The 20,906-nt window shown below is 43.2% G+C and overlaps 1 protein-coding gene across 3 annotated transcripts in view; it reads right to left on the reverse strand.

Annotated features, from left to right (window-relative positions):
- Positions 1-4,171, reverse strand: part of LOC138200118 (single-stranded DNA-binding protein 3) — a 38,900-nt gene extending 34,729 nt beyond the window's left edge. For all 3 annotated transcript variants that reach the window (XM_069152592.1, XM_069152591.1, XM_069152590.1), the window contains exon 1: positions 3,889-4,171. In XM_069152592.1, the coding sequence (XP_069008693.1) occupies positions 3,889-3,944 (56 nt within the window). In that variant the 5' untranslated portion in view covers positions 3,945-4,171. The remainder of the gene's footprint in view (positions 1-3,888) is intronic.
- Between the last annotated feature and the right edge of the window lie 16,735 nt (positions 4,172-20,906).

The following is a 20,906-nucleotide window of genomic DNA, read 5'->3' on the forward strand; positions in this document are numbered from 1 at the left end:
GTCGACGCGAGGCACCGCACCCGCCCTCCTCCCGACCCAAACTGAACGGTGTTTTAAACGTTACGCGCGGGACATTTGAATTAAAGCCGTCGGCTTTTAAAATCGTTAAATGACTCGCCCGACTTGTCAAAAGAAGCTGGGGGTGCGACAACGAGGGGCCGAGCGATTCCTGCGTCTCTACGTGTACAGCAGCCGTCCTGCTCGGAGAGGCAACAAACAGCGGAGGGTGTTTCCGTCTCGCGGATAGTCGCCCGAGATAAGAAAACGTAGATGAGCAAGCAAGATGCGCCGACGGAACAAACAAACAGAGCGGCTTCCTGGAGTGATTTGCGCCGATTAGCGATATTTAACTGTAAATAAGTCCATCAATAGCATATCCAACAGCAAGGATTCCTCCTGGCCGGATCCATTTAATTAATCCAACGCAGACAGCGGGACAGATTGAGTGTTGTGCGAATGAGCGGTGCTCTTAAGAGGCTAAAAGTCTGCACTTCTGCTGAGACGCGCGCACGCTTGACCACTTTTAAGCCGGGGGGAATCTGACCACTTTCTGAGGCTCCTGGCAATTTGTAGGTCACAAAGCTCTCTGTGACCGCTGGTGTAGAGTGTAAGTCACTCTGCCACTTGCGGGTCGGTCAAAGTATTGGGCCACACACACACACACACACACACACACAACACACACCCTACCTACCTACCTACCTACCGACGAAGCACGCACGCGCAGCTTTTTCCTCCTGCACTTTGTCGTTTACCTGATCGCACCCGAACCGCCTATAGGTTTCCTCGGGTCTGAACTGATTGTTAAGACTTTTGAAACGACTGGCGACGGTTCACAGGAAGCTTCGGGATACAGCGAGTGCTTGAAATATTGATACGGTTTGCACCTCCCCTGTACACGGCGCGCTTTGCGGGCTCGCCTCGGCGCATGTGCGCGTCCTTACGTGGGAGTTTTGACCGGCGGTGAGAAATGGTTACGGGCTTGGTCTTGTGTCTGGGGATAGGAGGATCACGCTGCAGATTGCCGCCCCCCCCCCCCCCGTCCGAGAGGCACTTCAATGAAATTTGTATGTGTGGGTTCCAAAAGGGGCGGCCTGTGCGCGCACCTGGCCTACTGCATTATTAAAGCTCAGAGGCTAGCTCATAGAAAAGGAAGCGAAGTTTCAGGAGTGGAGCCGCGATTGGATGGTGGCGTGCGGGGTGGGGTGGGGGGGGGGGGGGAAGGTTCGCTTTGACTGGGACGTAAGCAGGGGCATACCCCGATTTTCTAAAGCGGAAGAAACAGTAGGTGGTGCAGGGGGATCAGAGGAGCAGTCAAGTTATGACTGGAGAGGTAAAGAGGGCGGCGGCGGCGGCGGCGGTCGGTCTCGACGGACCGAAAGTTCAATTATATTCACCAGGAAAGGTAAGAAAAGAGAAAAAAAAGAAAGGTTGAAAGATAGCCCCGGCAACCTTTACTCCCCAGTTCTTAAGGTCGCACGGCCCGGTGACACCCAACTTTGCGCGCGCTGTTGCCGAAACCGCACTCTTACTTGCTCGGGATTTCGGCACGTCCCCCCCCCCCCCCCCCCCCCATTCTCCTTCGTGCTCAAACAAAATCCTCCGTCGCGCCGCGCGAGGTGACCCCTGACCTCCCCGCCCTCCGTGTCCCCTTAAACGTTCCAAGTTGGGACATCGAGTGCGCGCGCGCTTACTTTTTTTAGACCGAGAAATGTCCCTGATGTACACCGTCGGCACACCTGACATCCTGCCCGAGGCTCCCGACAAAAACCCCCTCTTTAAACATGGATGAGTCGGCCCACCAAATCTCCCCTCTTCTCCCGTCTCTCCTGTCTCTCTCTCCGCTCTGACGCAAAGCCGAGAGCAGCTGCTTCAGTCTGTCTCAATAATTCAACACCGAAGTGAGGGATGAGGACTTTGAAGATGGGAAGCGAGAGTTGGGAGGCAGATGAAGGAAAGACATTAGAAGAGCCGCGCATAAAGGCAGACCAAAGACTATGGGGGGGAGTGGGGGGGGAGGGGGGGGGGTTCCCAAGCAGAAGCGAAAGGAGGTGCGAGGTCATGCGGTGCCTGCTGAGCTCCACGCAAACACTCACGTCAGTGCGAACAATACTGTCCCACTTCAAGTCCCCTAACAGGAGGACACGGTCCCGCAAAGTCAAGCTGGAGGGGATAAAGCCGTGAGCATTCACCTGTGCGGGGCGGGCGGGCGGGCGGGCTCTTACCGCTCCTTTTTACCTCTTTTAAGTTATGGGAACAGAAACTATTGTGAACACGGCAACGGCACTGTCAAACAGCTCAAATCCTACCAAGTTTTAATGAAAGCCTGTATCGGTCTGAGAAGGCTTTGTTTTAACTCTTTTGACTATCGGCGAAGGAAGTCGACTGAAGATAGCGGCTTTCCATTTCGAAACGAAAATGCACCGGGGGGGGCTCGTGAAATGAATACGTGAGGTTGATTTGAACGCTTCGTGGCTTGTTTAAAAAAGTGGAGGTATCCGCGCCGCACGTATCTCCTGAGCGAACAACAGGCAGCGAGACAGAGGCGTGCAGACAAAGGGACTGTGGAGGGCTACGGCTCTTCTCCCCCCCCCCCCCCCCCCCCCCCCCCCCCCCCCAAGCTAACACCATCGAAGTTTCCGGACAAATCCAACCACTGAAAAGCGTGTCTTTTTTGGGGGGGGGGGGCTCCAGGAGCGAGCGGTTGGGAGCAGTCTGTCCCCCCCTCCCTCCCCCCCCCCAAAAAAAAACCTCACACCCCCCCAACGATGGTTCGCACAGGCTCGGGGGTGACTGGGGGGTAGGTGGGAGGGGGGGAGGGAGGGGGGGGGGGAATCTGTACGGGCCACAAAAAGTTACGAGGCGCAAGCTCTCCTCGCTTCGCGCAAGACGCGCGCACCGCGCGAGCCGCTTCTCAAAAGCTGACCGAACGCGGATACAAATGTAGCGAGCGCGTTCGAGGTCCGGTCTGTATCCGTGCGGAACGTGGAACAATTCCGGAACGCGTTCACGGGCGCTATTTTGTAACAAAAGCCCCCCCCCACCTTCAAACAGCTGTATTCTATTTTTACCTGCTGCTGCCGCTTTCAGCGGGGCGACACGCGCACGCACGCGCGCGCGCGCACACACACCACACACACACACACGCGCGCGCCACAAAAATAAAGCCAGCTAAGCTACAACGCACGGCGTCGCTCCGAATGCATTGTTCCTCACACCGTAGGGGCGAGATACCGAGCTGAAAGTGGGGGACGGGGGACTGGGGACGGGGATCCCCCCCCACCCCCCCCCCCCCCAATCATCATCAATGCTCCTCGCAGACAAAACGCAGCCACGAGTACACATTTTACGCATTATTGCTGGAAAACACGTGCAAGAAAACGGTCCGCGCAAAGCGGGGCGCAACTTTCAGTCGCCCCCCCCCCCCCCACCCCCAAAAATAAAAACAAAACTCCCACTCGCTTTTTTCTTTTCGCGTTAGAAAAGAAACGAGAAAGAGTGAAACTGGCGGCGCGGCTAGCCGCTCGGGCTAACTTAGCAGCCATGCCTGTAGTTGGAAAGGGGGGGTTGGGGGAGGAGGAGGGGGGGTTGGGGATGCAGGAGAAGAAGAAGAAGAAAGGTAGAGAGAGGCAAAGCAGTAACACACAAAAGTGAGAGAACGCAACGGATAAAACTATCGCCGCATCACTTTTTTGCAAGCTCGTATGGTTAAAAAAAAAAAAAAAAAAACACAACAAAAACAAACGAAGAGCTCGGTTAACGTGCGTGACTCTGCTGAAGTGACTGAACTGCTTCACATCAGTTAGCAACTTTAGCCACCTAGCCCCCACCCCCCCCCCCTCCACTCTTTGCTGGATTTCTGTTGTGACAGTGCAATAATGTACTTACTTTTCTCTTGCTTGGCTATCGGAGGGGACCACAGCTCCTTTACCCTTGCCGTACATCTTGGAGGCTGTTCTTGATACTTTATTTTTTTTTTATCCCACTCGACACCTGTCAAAGAAAGCGACCAGGAAAACCTACTATCTCCATAGCTACCCAGTTAGTGTTGTCTCCCTATCTCTCCCTTGCGCTCTCTTTGCTCCGGTTTCCTTTTTTTTTTTTTTTTTTTTTTTTTTTTTTTCTTTTTTTTTTTTCTACATCCCCAACATTGCCCACAAATCAGGCAGGGTTTCAGCCGGGGGGGGGGAACTTGAAACAGTCCACTGGTGGAGCGTTTTTTTTTTTTTTTTTTTTTTTTTTTTTTTCAATCGCTGTTCCTGGATTCAGCTCACGCCCCCCCCTGTTGTGAGACGGTGGGGGCTTCTTAAAGCCACAGTGTCTCCGTTTTTGTCGACTTCGGCTCAAGTTCGAGTTCTCTTTTCGGAGGCCTTCAAGTTCAGACCTGACATTACATTTATGTTATGTACGGCATCAAAATATTAAAACTACCAGCCGAGACTATTTAAAAAAAAAAAAAAAAAAAAAAAAATCTAAATATGGTTATGCATGTATGCATCCTACTGGTATAATTTAATGGTTCAGTTTTGCCCTAATGTCACTTGAAAGTCCCCCTTGTTGTCGTGTGTACCTCCAAAGTTACCTTGTGTTCAGTTCAAGTACTGGACCTGCAGTGGCACCTCGTAGGGCAACCATGCATCCCAATCCTGACTGCACTCACAGAAAAGGGTGTCCCTTGTTATTTTGAACCGCTGACACCTTAGACACTCTGTGCACGCCACTGACCGATGCTATTATTTTATCTGATGATGTTACCTGATTACACACCTGTAAATAGGAGGCCCGTACGTAATTTCGTTTCTTTTTTTTCCATGTAATACTAGGACATTGGTTCCCAAACTGGGGTTGAGGGACCACAAGGGTCTTAACGAGGGTGTAGGAGGCCCACAACTAACTAAAGAAAAGTCTAATTTTGCGATAATTTAATTGCTTTATTTTATGCTGTTTGTATACTTTGTAAGCACAGCTGCTTAAAGCAAATATTTCACTCTTTGTGTATCTAAATTAGGTCTGAGATGTTTTGGAAGACAGAGATGTTTCAGGATCTCCAGCAGACAAACACAGATAAAATGAGCATGCAAACAAAAAGATTACGCCACTTGCAGATTTAGAGCAGCATTTCTTTAGGTGGACTTACCAAATTTAAACATATCATAAATACTGGTCACTTACATCACAGTATCTTTATGGTCTCGGGCATAGCATCCTTAAAATGTAGTAAAGCACTCATTTCAATTAAATTGTAAGCATACCATTTGATAAGCAGAATGATGAGAGAATAATGCATTCTGTAAAATTTTGGAAATATTAACAGTTGACATTATTTTCCAGTTTTTTTCGTAATAAACTCTGAGTTGCACAAACTCACTCACAAGAGCATTAAATGTTCCTGTTTTGTTGCCTCTGTTAAAAACAGAATGATTTAATTTTTTATGTGTCAGCCTCTCCCAAACAATTCTTGACTCTTCGCTCTCGTTCACCCTTCAAATAGTTTACCGGTCTTATAATCACGGACACATTACCTTTTATAATATTTGTATGATAATAAAGGACAATACAGCTCTCGCTCATGTACGTATTTCATTTCCAGGTATGGAGCTGGCACTTGATAGCGATGGATAAGTTTGTGTCATGTCCCTTTAAGAGTGTGTAGAGGGCCGTTGCAGAGAGTTTGTGTGTGCACATGTGTGTGTATATGTGTGTGTAAATGTGTGTATATGTGTGTGTATATGTGTGTGTATATGTGTGTAAGGCAGGGACAGGCAGTGTGTTCTGTTTTCGTGCTACTTGCTGTGGGAAGGGCACAGCTGACTGTCTGTGTGCGTGTATGTTTGTGCGCACGCCGGTGTGTGTGTGTGTGTGTGTGTGTGTGTGTGTGTGTGTGTGTGCGTGTGTGTGTGTGTGCAGACGAGCGCATGTATTTCTGTGTGCGTGAGAGAGTGATGACAGAGAGGCAAGAGGGGAATAGAGAGAGAGAGAGATAGAGAGAGATAGAGAGAGAGAGAGAGAGAGAGAGAGAGAAAGAGAGAGAGAGAGAGAGAGAGAGAAAATACATTTCTGTATGTGTGGTAAGTACTGTTTTGTTTTTTTTACATGTGAATAAAAACACCTCATGATGAACAGACGTATTATAAAAGAAAAGCAGAACCAGAGTCAGGAAAAAAGACAAAGAACGGGAGTGAGGACCATTATTTCTATGACAGACCAAAATTTTCTTTGGTGAACCAGTGTGTGTAACATACAGTAAAGCAACACAGGATCACTATATGGTGCAGTCGACATAAACGTATTGGGATTTTAAAAGCGATACATTGTATACATGAACAATATACATCAACTAATTTGTTCCTAAACTCAGTTGAAACAAAAATGCTACGGAATTTCCTCTCCCTTCTGCAACTGTTTATGTTTCAGTGATAGCTTTTGTATTTGGATTTACTTGCAGGATTACACATGCACACACAATAAATAACCATCCTGGTCTGGTTGTGCGTTGTTATTTCTTTCATCTTTAATCTTAATCTTTTTATATTCGAATGTCTTTCCAACTACATCCACACTACATTTCAAAACGCTGTTGGCATGTGAAAACAACATGTGACCACGCCAGCATTTTCGGGGTTGTTTAAGTAATTAACTCCATCTACACTAAAATGCCAAAACAAGTCGAAAATGGTTAAATTTCCTCTTCTTTGCCCGAACTAAATGGTGAAGTAGTCGCACCAGGTAAACCTCTGCTGCCTCCATCATCACATCTACGTTTAATGCAACTGATGATTTAGTTGGTCTCGTTTTTGTCTGTTTTGGAAAACAGCATTGATCAAATAAAAGATTGGCCTTTTCAGATTTTTCCATTCTGGAAAGCACCTTAGAGAAACAACACATCCTCGTACCAAAACAATACATAAGCTTATGTCCAATAACTCCCAAAACAACGTATGAGTTTTTGAAACGCCCTTTGTAGGATCAACATGTCCTCACACCTAATGGAAGAATAGAGCGGAAGCAATAATGCACCAGACCTTCGTCGTCATGGAAACAATAATGAACACGTGGTTAACTTTATGACACGGTAGCAGTTTGGTTGAGTTTAGGAAACAAAACCACTTGATTAGGTTTAGGAGAAGATCATGGCTTCGGATTAAATACATTCGGATTAAATAAATTACTTACCTACTTACTAAAGTTGCATACCTCACGTGAAGTTGCGTATGTTAAACACATTACGTAAGTAAAAATATGTCAAGGTTGACTTTTCACATGGTACACAAACAGTGACCTCTGGTGAAATTCGTATGTTTGATAAATTCTACTACTTTGTTACTTATTCTACTCAATAACCTGACTTAATGCGTTGGACCAGTTGTAAGTGCTACAACCACTAGAGTTACCAATATGCGTAAATATAGACCTTTGTTTGACAATCTCCAACAGCTGACTACTGTTGTCATATTCGGTGTGAGGACGCATTCTAAAAGAAGCTTGAACAGTGTTGACAAAGAGCCAAAACATTACCAACATGATGCATTTTCAAATTTAGCCCGCTCAGACTGCACATACTCCCAGAGAGACAGAAAATGAGAGAAAATGATGGTGCAGGTATCTTTTAAGCTCGAGACCACAAACTCTATCACTGTCTCATCATAGCACCAGTATTGATCTAAGAACCCAATGATCCCCGGGAACACTGGCTCTTCCTCTTTTGCACGGAATAAACACAACCAGCATTGTGGTGGACTCTCCCACATTGTCGTCCTCTCCTCTGACTCACTTTAATGCCTTCTCGCCACTATCTCCCTCTATTCCTCCTCATGCACCCACATCCTCCATCTCTATCTCTGTCTCTCTATCTCTCTCGCTTTCTCCTCCCCCCTTCCTGTTCTTCCTCCGTTTCACTTCTCCTCCGTTCATGCTTCTCCACCCTCCTTGACATCTCCAATGTCTGTTCCTTCTACTGCTTCTTCTCTCCTCCAAGTCTTCCTCTCCTCTTCACCTTCACTCTCCCCCAAGCATCTCCATCCCTACATACTTATGCAGCCTTGGAATATTCTCAGCTTCGCTACTTCTTCTGCATTTTTGTTCTTCATCACTCCTACTCTTTTCTCTTCTCTCTCATCCTCCAACTTCTCCCTTTTCCCTCGCCCTTCTGCCCTTCTCCCTCATCTTTCCACCTTGTCTTTTACTCCTGCTACCCCCCCCATACACACATACACACACACACACACACACACACACACCTCTTCCTCCTCCTCCCTTCTCCTCTTTTCTCCTTCCACCATGAGTCATTTCGAGCTCTCTCTGCTCCCCTCACTATAAGCCACAGAGCCATTCAGGACAGACATTCATCAGCGGCCTGAGATGATAGATGCTGTTCACCACAGCCCCAGCAGCCAGTTAGCCCTGGGTGATGCCTTATGCATACAGATATCACCTGGCTAGCTGTAGTCTACCACCTCAACCATGATTGAATACACACAAACGCACTCAAGTTTACACACACACACACACACACACACACACACACACACACACACACACACACACACACACACACACACACTGCGCTGCCGGGTGTCTCTGTGCTGAATGGAAAAGTTTGGTGCATGGAAGAATTCATTATATTAGTATATTTGCACTTTAATAAAGTGTATACAAGTGTGCACGCAATAATGTTGTATTGGATTTTGTCTGTGTGTTCACATGTGTGTGTGTACTGGAGATTGTTAGGTATGTAAATTCCTGGGGAGTTAGGTTAATTGGGTCTGAAAAAGAGGTGGGTGTGTCTCTCTCCTCTATGACAAGCTTATTTACATAGCAAAGCTGTAATTACCCTAACGAAGCCCCTATCCTATCGGGGAGAGCGCATGCACGCATGCACGCATGTACTCACGCACACTGGCACGCACGCACGCACGCACGCACGCACGCACGCACACACACACACACACACACACACACACACACACACACACACGTGCAAGCCCCAAACAGGTTTGAGCTCAATCATACCAAACCTGTATTTTTCATCACTCCAGATCCCTCTCTGAAGCATTCCATTCACATGTTCATTTCTAATTGAATAGCATCCTTTGCGGTGCCAATCAGTCGATTTGTTAAAATTTCTCTATCAGAGCTCATTGGCTTCTAAGAGAGATGTGGGACTCCTTCCAGCACTTAGCAATCACTTCCTTCCTTCTCCCCCTCTGTATTCTTTTGTAAAAAAAAAAAAAAAAAAAACACACACAAAAAAAAAACACGCTTTCCCTTTGTGAGCTCAGATTAATACAGCAAAGAATATTTTCTTTGTGTAATATCAATTTAAATCACAATTCCAAACCATTGTTACAGAAAATGAGAAGATGTAAGAACAGCTTTGACATTCAGGGGATCATTATCCATCAAACCAGCTGAAAGTAAATTAAAACATATATTGCGCTTGTGGTGAGACATGTTCAGACAGTTTGTTGACAGAACAATTCAACCACAAACCTTTGACAGTTTTTTTTTTTATTATCAGTGTGCTATGTCAACCTGTTCTCATCCCAGGGCCTAAAATATGGCGATTTTGTCACAGCAGAGATGCCACAGTGGTTAGGGTTGGGAAAGATCATGGTTTGACAACACTGGTGTCCCTGGTGAAAGTCCTGTGTTTGTTTCATCCAACCACCCCTAACCTCCTCTCTATGGGGACTTTTTCACTCTTTCTGCTCCATCACATGACCTCTCTCTTCAGCCTAAGTCGACATGATGCCAACACCAAAGAGCAACTTGTGTGACACCAATGGCTTTGACAAAACATCGGTATCTGACGCTTCTGGAATAAACACTGGCTGGTTATTTCTGAATGATGTCTTAGCAGATGAAAGATATTTCAGTGGTTCTCGTCCAGGAAGTCAGGACCCCACAAAACTAAATAAAACTGAGGGGCTGTGAGAAGATATAGCCTGATTTTTTTTCTCACAAATTACTGTTAAAATGTAAGAAAAAAATGCAATCCGTACAACAATCTGTTGACATAAGCAACTTGTGACAAGCTAAAGAGGGTTTGGAGCCACTGTGTCAACCCTGAGATAATGTGCATGAACGTTTGGAGATCAGTGCATGTGAGGAGATCAGCAGTAACAAAATAAGAGCAAAAACACAAGTTTTTCTTGTGAAGATACCAAAACCTTAACATGTTGCAGCATTATACGATAATCTTCTACTGAAAGCCAATGTCAGTGTAAAAAACAGCATCTCTGTATGATGTCTTTCTTTATGAATGTTAAATATTGGTGCAAAAACATTGATCATAGAGATGCAGTTGCCTTTTGTTTTGGAAAAAAAATTCAAAACCAGATGTTTATCCTTTACTAATTTAGGTAGTTAAAGTGTTGGTTTACTCAAATAACAACAACAACAAAAAAACTTTTCTAACTTTATTAGTATTTAACCAAAGAGATAGCTTCATTAATGAAGCAATGCTTTTTTTATGAGATGAGACTTTAAATGAACTGTCATTGCGAAACATGAGGGGACATGAATGAATACAAATTCACCCTGTATGGTGAAAGTTGAGACTTGTCATGTGGGCTCCACCCCCTGTTTTATGACTCCACCTCTGAAGTACAGTGGAGAGACACAAAGAAAAAGTAGTGAGACTGGGAAAAGAAATATCAGAAAGAATCAAAACCAATCCTGGTGAATCTGAGCAGACACACAAACTCACACAGTCACTCTACAGGTGAATTATCAGCTGATTACAGCAAGCATCTATACTGTCTGTTCAATAACTGTTTGGGGCAAGTCAACACGGGCAGGCTAAATTTAATGAATTTCACAGGGAAAACAAATCATGACATGTTCATTCTGAATTTCTGAAACCACAAAGGACATAGATGCAATTATATTTGTGGGCTGCAAAGATTAACAAATTAAATATAAAAAAAAAGCCATGTAACTCCATTTTATTGGAGGCATTAGATGAATATATCTGAAAATTTCAATTCCTACCAGTCTGCATGGATGAATACCACCAGCTGCAAATGAAGAAACACATTTTTTTCAGTATTTGTTGTAATTTTTATTTAAGGTGATCGTTCTGCTTCCGGTGTGCTAGAGTAGCTGTGCTGGGAATCACATCAAGGCATTTGCCGAGCTGTTAACTGATACCCATGCATCCAACGTCGTTAGCGGTACGGGCAATTTATTGCGGATTTTTCCTTGACATGATGTACACCAGAGCCAAAACCAGTACCTTCACCCAGTAGTCCCATTGCCTCCCTCAGTATCTGCCCTTCCCTCTCTCGCTCTGCACTTCCTATTCCAAAAGGAATTTAATCTCTCAAGCCATCGTTGTTTTTCCTCTCCCCTATTTTTACTGCTGCTGCTGCTGCTGCTTGGAAGACCACAGACTGCCTCTGTATGCTGATGCCCCCCCCCCAACCACCGCCCCCACCCTCTCCTTCTCTTAGCCTGTCTTTCTCTTTCTTTCTGTATCTCTATTTGTCTAACTCTCATGCTCATGTCTTTCTCTCTCTTTCTGTCTCTCTTCCTCTGCTCTCTGTCCTCATCTCTCCCCTTTCTCTTCCTCCTCCTCCACCTCCTCACTTGTTCTCTTCTCTACTTCTTTTCTCCTTCTCACCCTCCTGCTCCCCCCACCACCACACACACACACACACACACACACACACACACACACACACACACACACACACACACACACACACACACACACACACACACACACACAGATTTTTTTTCTTCTCTTTTCTCCCTCCTGTCTGTCTATCTGCTGTTTCGTAGCTCTGTTGTACGTGCCACAGATTCAGATGGCAGTCAAATGGTAGACGGAGACAAACACGGAGACACATGCATGCAATTACATGCTCACAGACACACACACACGCACACACGCAAATGCATACACCCACTGGTAACTTGCACGCATGGACAGAGACTCTCACACACATCTGTGTCTTTGACACACACCTGCATGCACACACTAACATGCACACGTTTACAAAACCATAATGTGGTGTCATATAATTTCAAGAATTTCAGTCACCTTTCTCCCTCAGTTTAGTGAAAGAATATTACTCTTGGAGCACAAAGCTATCAAAAACAGAATGCAGGAAATATTAATGAGAACGGAGACTTTTGTGAGAGATTAAAAATGAAGAAAGAGCAGAAGTTGGAATATGCTGCAGTGAAAAGAAATCAGTATGAAAAGTAGACTGCTCAGGTGTCAGTGTGCATATCGTCGTAAAAATATATGATCCCATTTTTACATTGACTATTCTAATGTTTAGGTGAGAGGGAGACGGCGACACTAAGAGGAATAGAAAAGAACGGGAGTTGGGGGTGGCGGGTGGGGGTGGCAGAGAGGGAGAAATCGAGAGGAAGGAGGTCAGTCTAAGCTTATGAAACATTTGCTAACCTAACCCGGCCTATTTCTGACAAGGCAGGACTGTGGACTTACAGTCAGACACAAGTTCCCATGGTTGACAGCAACATGCCTTCAGGGATCGACACATAAAAGATTCACATTGTAACCGGGAATGTATGAGTTAACAACCTTACACCTTATTCAGATGTAGGTGCCTTTTTCTGATACTCTCATCCGAGTTTGGAAAACAAAGAAAATGCTCCAACGGCTTCTGTTTGTTTATCACTGAGATTTTTGCAATGTGTGCTAAGTGCCATATTGCAACATTTAACTTTGTCTTTAGGAGAACAATAACTGAGCTTAAGTCTCTGTTCCAAATATGGAGCTGAAGCCACAGTGGCGGTGACCAGCTTAGTTTAACTTATTTTAGTTTAGCTTAGTTTAGCTTAGCTTCATGTAGAGTAGCAGGTAGAAACAGCTAACCTACTGTCCAAAGTGCTAAGAGCTACCAGTTCCTCTCAAAATAGCAATTTATAAATTTTCTTGAAATCTCTATGCAAAACGATTTTAGGTTTCTTCTTACATAATGCATCTAAAAGCAAACGAAAGCTATAAGTATGTTTCAAACTGACAAAAAGGAAATTGTGTGGAAATGAAACTTTTTTGGGGGATATAAAAGCTTTAAAAATGATGTAAAAAGTTCACTGTTACTTTTGTTTTGCCTGCAAATTCATACTTTTCTCTTTTTTAAATGGTCACGTACAGCCACTGTGGCAAACAAGGGAAAGAGGCAAAGCAACAACTAGATTCTGAACAGACTCTGAGACCCGCTTTACTTAAGTTTGGTGTAGGAATAAAATATTTGTCAGTGCAGTTTGTTAGGAGGGTAAAAGCTGCTACAAAGTAAACTAACATTTTAGTGCTTTATAGTGCTGAATCATACCCAACACAAATTACCTCATGGTCTAACATGTCACTGTTACCACAAACAGTTACCGCGTTTACTGCCAAATACATTCCAGTTGCTGTCTTTTATTTGTCAGCCCCTTCAATGAATAATAAATTCACAGTTCAGTCTACTAGCCTTTAGACTGTATTTCTAATTTAGCTGGTCATCAGAGTGAACAAAGGCATGTGTGTGAAAATGATGTAGATTGTAAGTGCAACATATTCACATGCTGATGGACTCAATAACTGCCTGTTGCCACGGCTTGAGTTGTCACTGAGACACTGCCAAGAGTTCCCTCTCTGTAGCTAGTCGCTCAGTCAGTTTATAGCTCCTGACAGCAACATTTTAGTCCAAAACTGCTGTGGATTTAGATGCCTCGTCAAAATCAGTATTCAGCACGATTATACTGCAATAATGATTTTATGTTTGTTACATAAGGAATTGATAGGCAATGTTCCAGTAGTTCTAGCACAACAGAATTTAATGCATTAGTGTCCTGTAATTCCCATTTGTAATTGCAGAGGCTGCTTTTTCTGTGGCTCAGAAGATGTTAGGTTCACTTTGACTTATATTTATAGAAAAATATAATTTGTTTCCGATATCTAGTATTTGCTTACTATTTGTCTATTTGTTGCATGAAAACCTCAATACCAATCTTACTTCCATGCTTCAATTATGGAGTTGGAGTATAGGGACTGAACATTTAAAGGTTCAGTGTGTTGGATTTAAGGGGATCTATGGCTTTCTGAATAGGCCAACCAGGCACTGGCTCAGGAGCCCAAGAGGTTAGGGGACACAAAATGACCACTTTGGGGAATCATGATGGAATATGCATGGTCATGGTTTGATGAGATGTTTTATCTATCTGTCCAGTACTTTGGTACAGAGCATCTCCAGCACTGTTTGGATGGAAACCTCTTTGTGGCAGCAAAACTATGAGAACCCATGCTGTGTTGACAAGAAGTAGCTACAGTTTACAGGTACTCTTAAAACAAAAAAGGAAAGAGGAAGTGTTGATCATGTGCCAATAAGTCATATTGTCTTTTAGATTTTTCTTTCTCATGTTTAATTTCATTGATGTGAAAAACTGTTCCTTCCTGTGCTGTCAGCAGTGTCCAACTCATGCAAGAGCAAAAACCAAAAACGAAAGGACTGGAATGTTTGCAAACCAAAATAGAGCGTAATCAGATGATGCTGATTTTAACTGATAATTCGATGGTACGGTGGCTCTAACTGACTGATGTGTTGGATGATGTTTAAGTTAGTACCTGCTACTATGTGAAAACAATGTGGTGTTTGTATCTGACAGTACCTGTAATTCAGTGTGAAACCTGTCAAATAATACAGCAGGAAGTCTAAAAAAAAATCTACTCTCTAGTTACCAAATGGAAAAGAACATCTAAGTTTTCACCTACACAGGAGGGCAACACTTCATTCAACACCCCACAAAGGTATAAGTTGTACATTTGGAATGAATTCAGCAATGTGGCAATTTTTTTTTTCTTTTTCTTTTGTGTGAAGAATTCACAACATGAAGTGCTCACAGTCTTTTATTTACATTTGACCCGAAAGCTCGCGACAGAAACATATGTTGACTTGGATGTCAAATTGGATCCAGATTGTGTGTCCTCTCAAAAACGTTTGAACAGTTACAAGACCTTTTTTCCCCCCTTTTATCAGACTCAAAAATGAGTGTGTGGTGGTATAATTGGCTGCACAGACAGTCTACAGATGTTATTTTCTTTCAACTAGTAGAGTAATTTCAGATGCTGTTTTTCTGTCACCTTCTGAGATTGAGAATGGCTGCTCTGCGCTTGTTTCCGATGTGACCGTGGCGATGTCGCCCTTCACAGGCCTTTAACAGCTTTTAATAGATTAACAACTGCTACTGTAGCAGCGTTTTGATGATGAGATTTTCTTTTCTGCGCGTTTTGTGATTGTCATAGCTAAAGGAACATGTATTCACCTGGTAAACGAGAAAAAGTCACAAACTGGGAAGGGCCGCTGATAGCATGTTCCCCACTGTACTTCTCATTGAAATGGTTTCTTTTTGTAAAATCTTCACACGTCCAGATCACAGGACATGTTCTGGATAATCTGCATTTATGTTTCAGTCAACAGCTCTAATGATCGCTTTTGTTTGGTATGCTAGATAGCTCTAAATACTACAACGCCCATGAGCCTCATCTGCTGTTGCTATGGAGATGAAGCAAATCAGAGGCACAAAACTGTAGAGAATTCATAATACTTCATTGTTGGAGATTGATACACCTAGTCACTGAATTCATTTGAAATGGACTCAGATTTGCAAAAGTAACCACATTTTAACTGCTGAATATTTTATCAAGTTTCCAAAAAGTGTCATCTTTAGCTTCTGCTCAATGTTAGTAAATATTTCTTTCAGTTCACCTGACCTCAGTGGTTTTTATTACACAGGGAAAACCACAACACCACCCAGGATAACGACTCCCCCTTTGCAAATTGACAAAACTAAACCTGCACGAGTCCATATTTTTATACAAAAAATGGCTCAGATCACTACATGTAAGGTGAAAGGAGTTGCTCATACGGACAACCCCACAGTGAATACTCATCCCTTTTCCTCAGCTCTAAGGCATGTTTTAGGATCTTTTACCTCGTTGTTTTGATTTAAAGGTTTCGGTCCACATCCCGGCTGGACCAGGTTCCTTTTTTCAGCAAAAGAGTTCTAATAATCCCACAGCACACTTCCTGCTCAGTGCCAGATATACAAAGTTTGCAATTAGCTTGTGAACAAAGTGGAGACTGAGCAGCTATAGAACTATTCTTATTTCATAAAAAATAAAAGAGGTGAATATTGGACTTAATTTAGTTTGGTAGCCAGTTACATTTCTCCAAATGAATTGTTTAAATAGGCTAAGCTATGAACATTATATGGTCATATTATCTATCTATCTATCTATCTATCTATCTATCTATCTATCTATCTATCTATCTATCTATCTATCTATCTATCTATCTATCTATCTATCTATCTATCTATCTATCTATCTATCTATCTACGTGAAACATGTTCAGCTTTAAATCTAAAACTTAAATCTTTAAACTAAAACGCACCAATTTTAGACATGAAAGTCTGTTTGCAGTTCTCGGGGAGTATGACTGTTTATGCCTAAAAAAGGGTTAGAGAGCCTTTTGTGGCAGGGAGCTGCACAAAATCAGATAAATTGCCTCAAGTGACATCATTTGAGTCAGCGTCAGTAAGGGCCAATTCAGACCAAAGATTCACAACGAAATGATTTAAAACTTGCAACTACTCTCAACTCACTAATCTGTGATATTATAAACTTGCAACTTTACACCAAATAAAGTAGGCGAGATGGAGTAACATCTCCACAGCAACGACTTTCTGTACCTACATTTTAACTGCTGGCGACATCAGCAGCTGACGGGACAGTTCACACTGCTGCAACCTTTCCAGCAACATTCTTGGACAGTTTTGTGTCATTAACAATCTTTGGTCGGAACTGGGCCCAAAGGGTCTAAAGAATACAACTTTGAAAGTGAAAAAAAAATCAGAGTGAGACAGAAACTTACCAGCCTACTGTAGCGTACTTCTGGTGTCTGCTTGAGCCGTTGCATTGTGGGTAATGTAGGCACCTTGAAAAGAAAGAAACAGAGGAAGACAGACAAATGCGTGCAATGAAATCATACAATAATTCTTATTCGTTTCAAACCATCCATTGCAAGTCTGACAATGTTATGTTAGTCTAACTCTAAATTGATGAAGTAAAACTTTTTTTTTTTTTTTTTTTTAACAGGGACTATAGTCTATAATAAAAAATTGTTGAAGCCTATCAATGAAAAACTGAAGTGGCCTTAGACTTTTTGGTTGCCCACAGCAGTGTTTCTGGTCGAGGGGGCAGGCCTGCTTGATTGTTACTTAGAAATAATTTTCCCGGCTATCTACACTGTTTTGAACATTGATTTTATTTTGGGAGCATCAAAATTGCTCCAGGATGTGTGGAAGTCATTGATCAAACCGCTGATCATTCACAGTGTATTCAGATCCCCATTACAATGGTGGCACTGATGCTTCGAAGGGTCAACAGTAAACATCCACATTATCAGGAATGGACAGAAATGATGAAGCTGTGTTGATTACAGACATGCAGAGCGGCTTTATGAGCATCATCGTTCTTGCTCTCTGCTATTGTCCTCGATGAAGAGGTTTGTGTGAAGGTTTGGATACATGTGTTGTTGACTGTCTTGCCCCTTGGCCAAAACTACAGGGCCTCCTCTCCCCCCTGCGCAGGGCCCCTCAACCTCTCCCCCTTTCTCTCTTTCTCTTATTCTCAGCCATTCACTCTATCCTCCCTGTCGATCTTCTACCTTCTCTCCCTCTCCACTCGCTTTCCTTCTCTTTCTCTGCTCAGCCACACACACACACACACCCACACACACACACACACACACCCATTCCATCCTTTTGCCTTTGCTCACTGCCCATATCTTTCTCTTTTCTCTCTTAGCCCCCCTTCACATTCCCTCCCCTCCCCCTTAGCGTTCCTTCCCCCCACCATCCCCCATCCTTCTGAAACAGAGTGTGTGTTCTGACACTCTCTCTCTCTCTCTCTCTCTCTCTCTCTCTCTCTCTCTCTCTCTCTCTCACACACACACACACACACACACACACACACACACACACACACACAGAAACTGGTGCTTTACCTCCCCTAGGAGTTGTTCTTAACTCGCTGACTGAGGCAGGCTCTGTGTGCGTATGTGTGTGTGTGCGTATGTGTGTGTGCGTATGTGTGTGTGCGTGTGTGTGTGTTCGCGTGCACATGCGTGTTAATGCGGAACGTGCATGGGGGGTGGGGGTTAGCATGTTTTTGTGTGTCTGCGCTGCTGACTCCACACATGATCTCCATTAAAGGCTGGCGGGAGTAGACACAACACACACACACACACACACACACACACACACACACACACACACACACACACACACACACACTTTCATCTGTACCCGCACACTCAAATTCATGCACATACATACACACACACACGCGCTCTCATGCACACGTGTACATATAAGTACATGTGCATCTACCAAATACACACACACACACACCGTGGGGTTCAGTGGGGCCTGATCCTGTTTCACCCCTGAGGCTTTTCCACCGACAAGGGGCCAATGTTGGAATCGGTTTCTGATCTATTGTTTTTAGCATTTTCATTGTAAAAAAAAAAAAAGAAAAAGCAGGTTCTCTAACATTAAAATTGACCTTGTTCTGGCCACTTAAACCTGCTTTTCTGGAGCCACAGCAACACTGAGGATTGGGGGAGTAGGGGTGGGGGGGGGTGGGGTGATGTCATCATGTAAAACCTAACATCATTCCTAGGCAACCACAAGTGTCCAAGGAAACCAGATGTGTCGTGAGCAGGAAGGAGAGTTTTGAGGCTTGGTTTAGTAAATATGATAGAATGAATAGTAAAAGTGTCATTCATCAGCCCACTTGATGAATGACACTGACAAGGTCGACGCTTTAGTGGCAACGTAATTCTGATGGAATCCCAAAGACTGAAAGGTTTGCAAAGACAAGCTCAAAATGCTAAGAAAAAAAAAAATGTCTGGACAATTCCAGGTTCTGCAGAACAATGGAAATGCAATGGAATACATCACTCACAAGTGACTCCAAAAAAGACAAGTGACCACAGACAAAAACAGCTGAGTGAATTTCTGTTTGCTCAATTCTGTGGTCAGACATAAACTAACAGACAAAATGTCTGTGGAATTGGTTGTAGCAACTACAATATTTGAGACAATGTTGCTACCTACTACCTGAGATGAATCGTACACATTGTTGCTAAAAGTTATGATATAACAACAATAACAATTCTACTTGAATGGTTGATGTGTGACAATGGCTGCAAAGAGAAATTAATAATTAATGTGATTTTTAGGGTCAGGTTTAGGGTCTGTCCAATCAGAGCCATTTGAGGGCGTCACAATGTAACGACTTTGCTTTGGAAAGGAACTATGCCTTATCAGATTGTAAGTAGGGGGAAAATTGGCCATGATTGCTGCAATTATGATTATATTCTATACATACACTATGTTGTAAAATGACTGAAAACTGTGCATACTCCAGAGAGATTTATCTACCTCTGTCCATCAGCAACAACTGGAGATATGCCAAGAGTTGGCAACAGAAACATAACCTTGCAACTTTCGATCCCAATCTGAAGAGAGCATAGACCTCACTCAACCTGTTCAACATTTAACTTGTCATAACTCATGTTGAAGTTGTTTTTTTGTACAGAAATCGGCTCTACTAGATTCGTTATGGTAGAAATATTTTAATTGTTTTCATTATTTTGAATCTGTGTGGTGAAACGATAAGAACACCAGCACAAAATGTAGCTGTCCACAGCAGTACACTAGTAATCTGTTGGCTCATTTTAGGAGAGAACTGCTGGCAAAAGAGCATGAATGATGGCGGCATTGCATTAGGGCTAAGTTAACATGTGTTTTTGATTGGATGTGCAGCAAGCTAACACTGCAAGACATTAGGAGACTTGTTTCAGGCTGTGTAATTGAGAAGGGATACCAACACAAGTGAAATCACAGTCTTAATAATCGGCCATCCTGATAATGCACTTCGATCTTGTCCTGTTCGAAGCCAGTAATAACTTAGAACTTATGTTCTAAGCTTGTGTTTGCTTGGAACTTTTCTTATTGAGTGAAGTCGTCTCATTAATATTTAAAGTTATAAACCTTAAAATTTTCATGAAATCAAACCCAGTTTTTTTTTTTTATTATTGCATTAAAAGTCAGCATATACTGTATATACAGTGTCCCCCTGTATAGATATACAGTTTAAAGTAAAGACTAAAACATATTTGGATACTAAATACTGACTTCACTTGATCACAGTACAGTGTTTTAGGGTGTTTTGGTAGTTTTTAATTATTTAGTTTGCAGAACTGCTTGACAATATCTGGGCATGGAATCAACCAGTTTCTGTAGTAGCTGTGATGAAGGTTTCTGCCATGTTTCATCCAGATGACACTTTTTTTCACCATGGTACATCATCAGTGCTGTAGGGGATATATTTAGGTCAGGGCTTTAGGAAGACCATTCCAAGACTGATTTTCTCCAGGTCAAAATATTCTTCCAACGGGAAGCTGGTATGCTTTGGATCACCTGCTGAAAGATCCACTTCTGTCACCTGAATACATTTTTGGCTGATTTCCTTAAGACTGCATCTAAAATTCCTCGGCACACTTCAGAGGTCATGATTCCATCAATAAGTACAAGTTCACCAACACCCTTGTAAGGAGAATAGCCTCAGACTTTGACATTCTCACCTCCATTCGTTATCATACCATAAGTGCAATCTAGTTGGACTTCTTTTCTTGGCTTTCTCTAAACAAACTTTCTACCATCAGAGTCATGTTGACTGAATTTGGAGTCATCTGAAAATAAAACACATCCCCAAAACCTCTGTCTGTGAATATTCTTTGCAAATTCATTCCCAGCTGTTTTATTCTTTGAGCTTCTGAATGGTTTCCACTATATCACTTTTGCTCGGTAGACATACT

Source organism: Embiotoca jacksoni, unplaced genomic scaffold, assembly GCF_022577435.1.
Source record: "Embiotoca jacksoni isolate LCO1_2020_lvr unplaced genomic scaffold, fEmbJac1.0.p SCAF_18, whole genome shotgun sequence".
NCBI classification, from domain to species: domain Eukaryota; kingdom Metazoa; phylum Chordata; class Actinopteri; family Embiotocidae; genus Embiotoca; species Embiotoca jacksoni.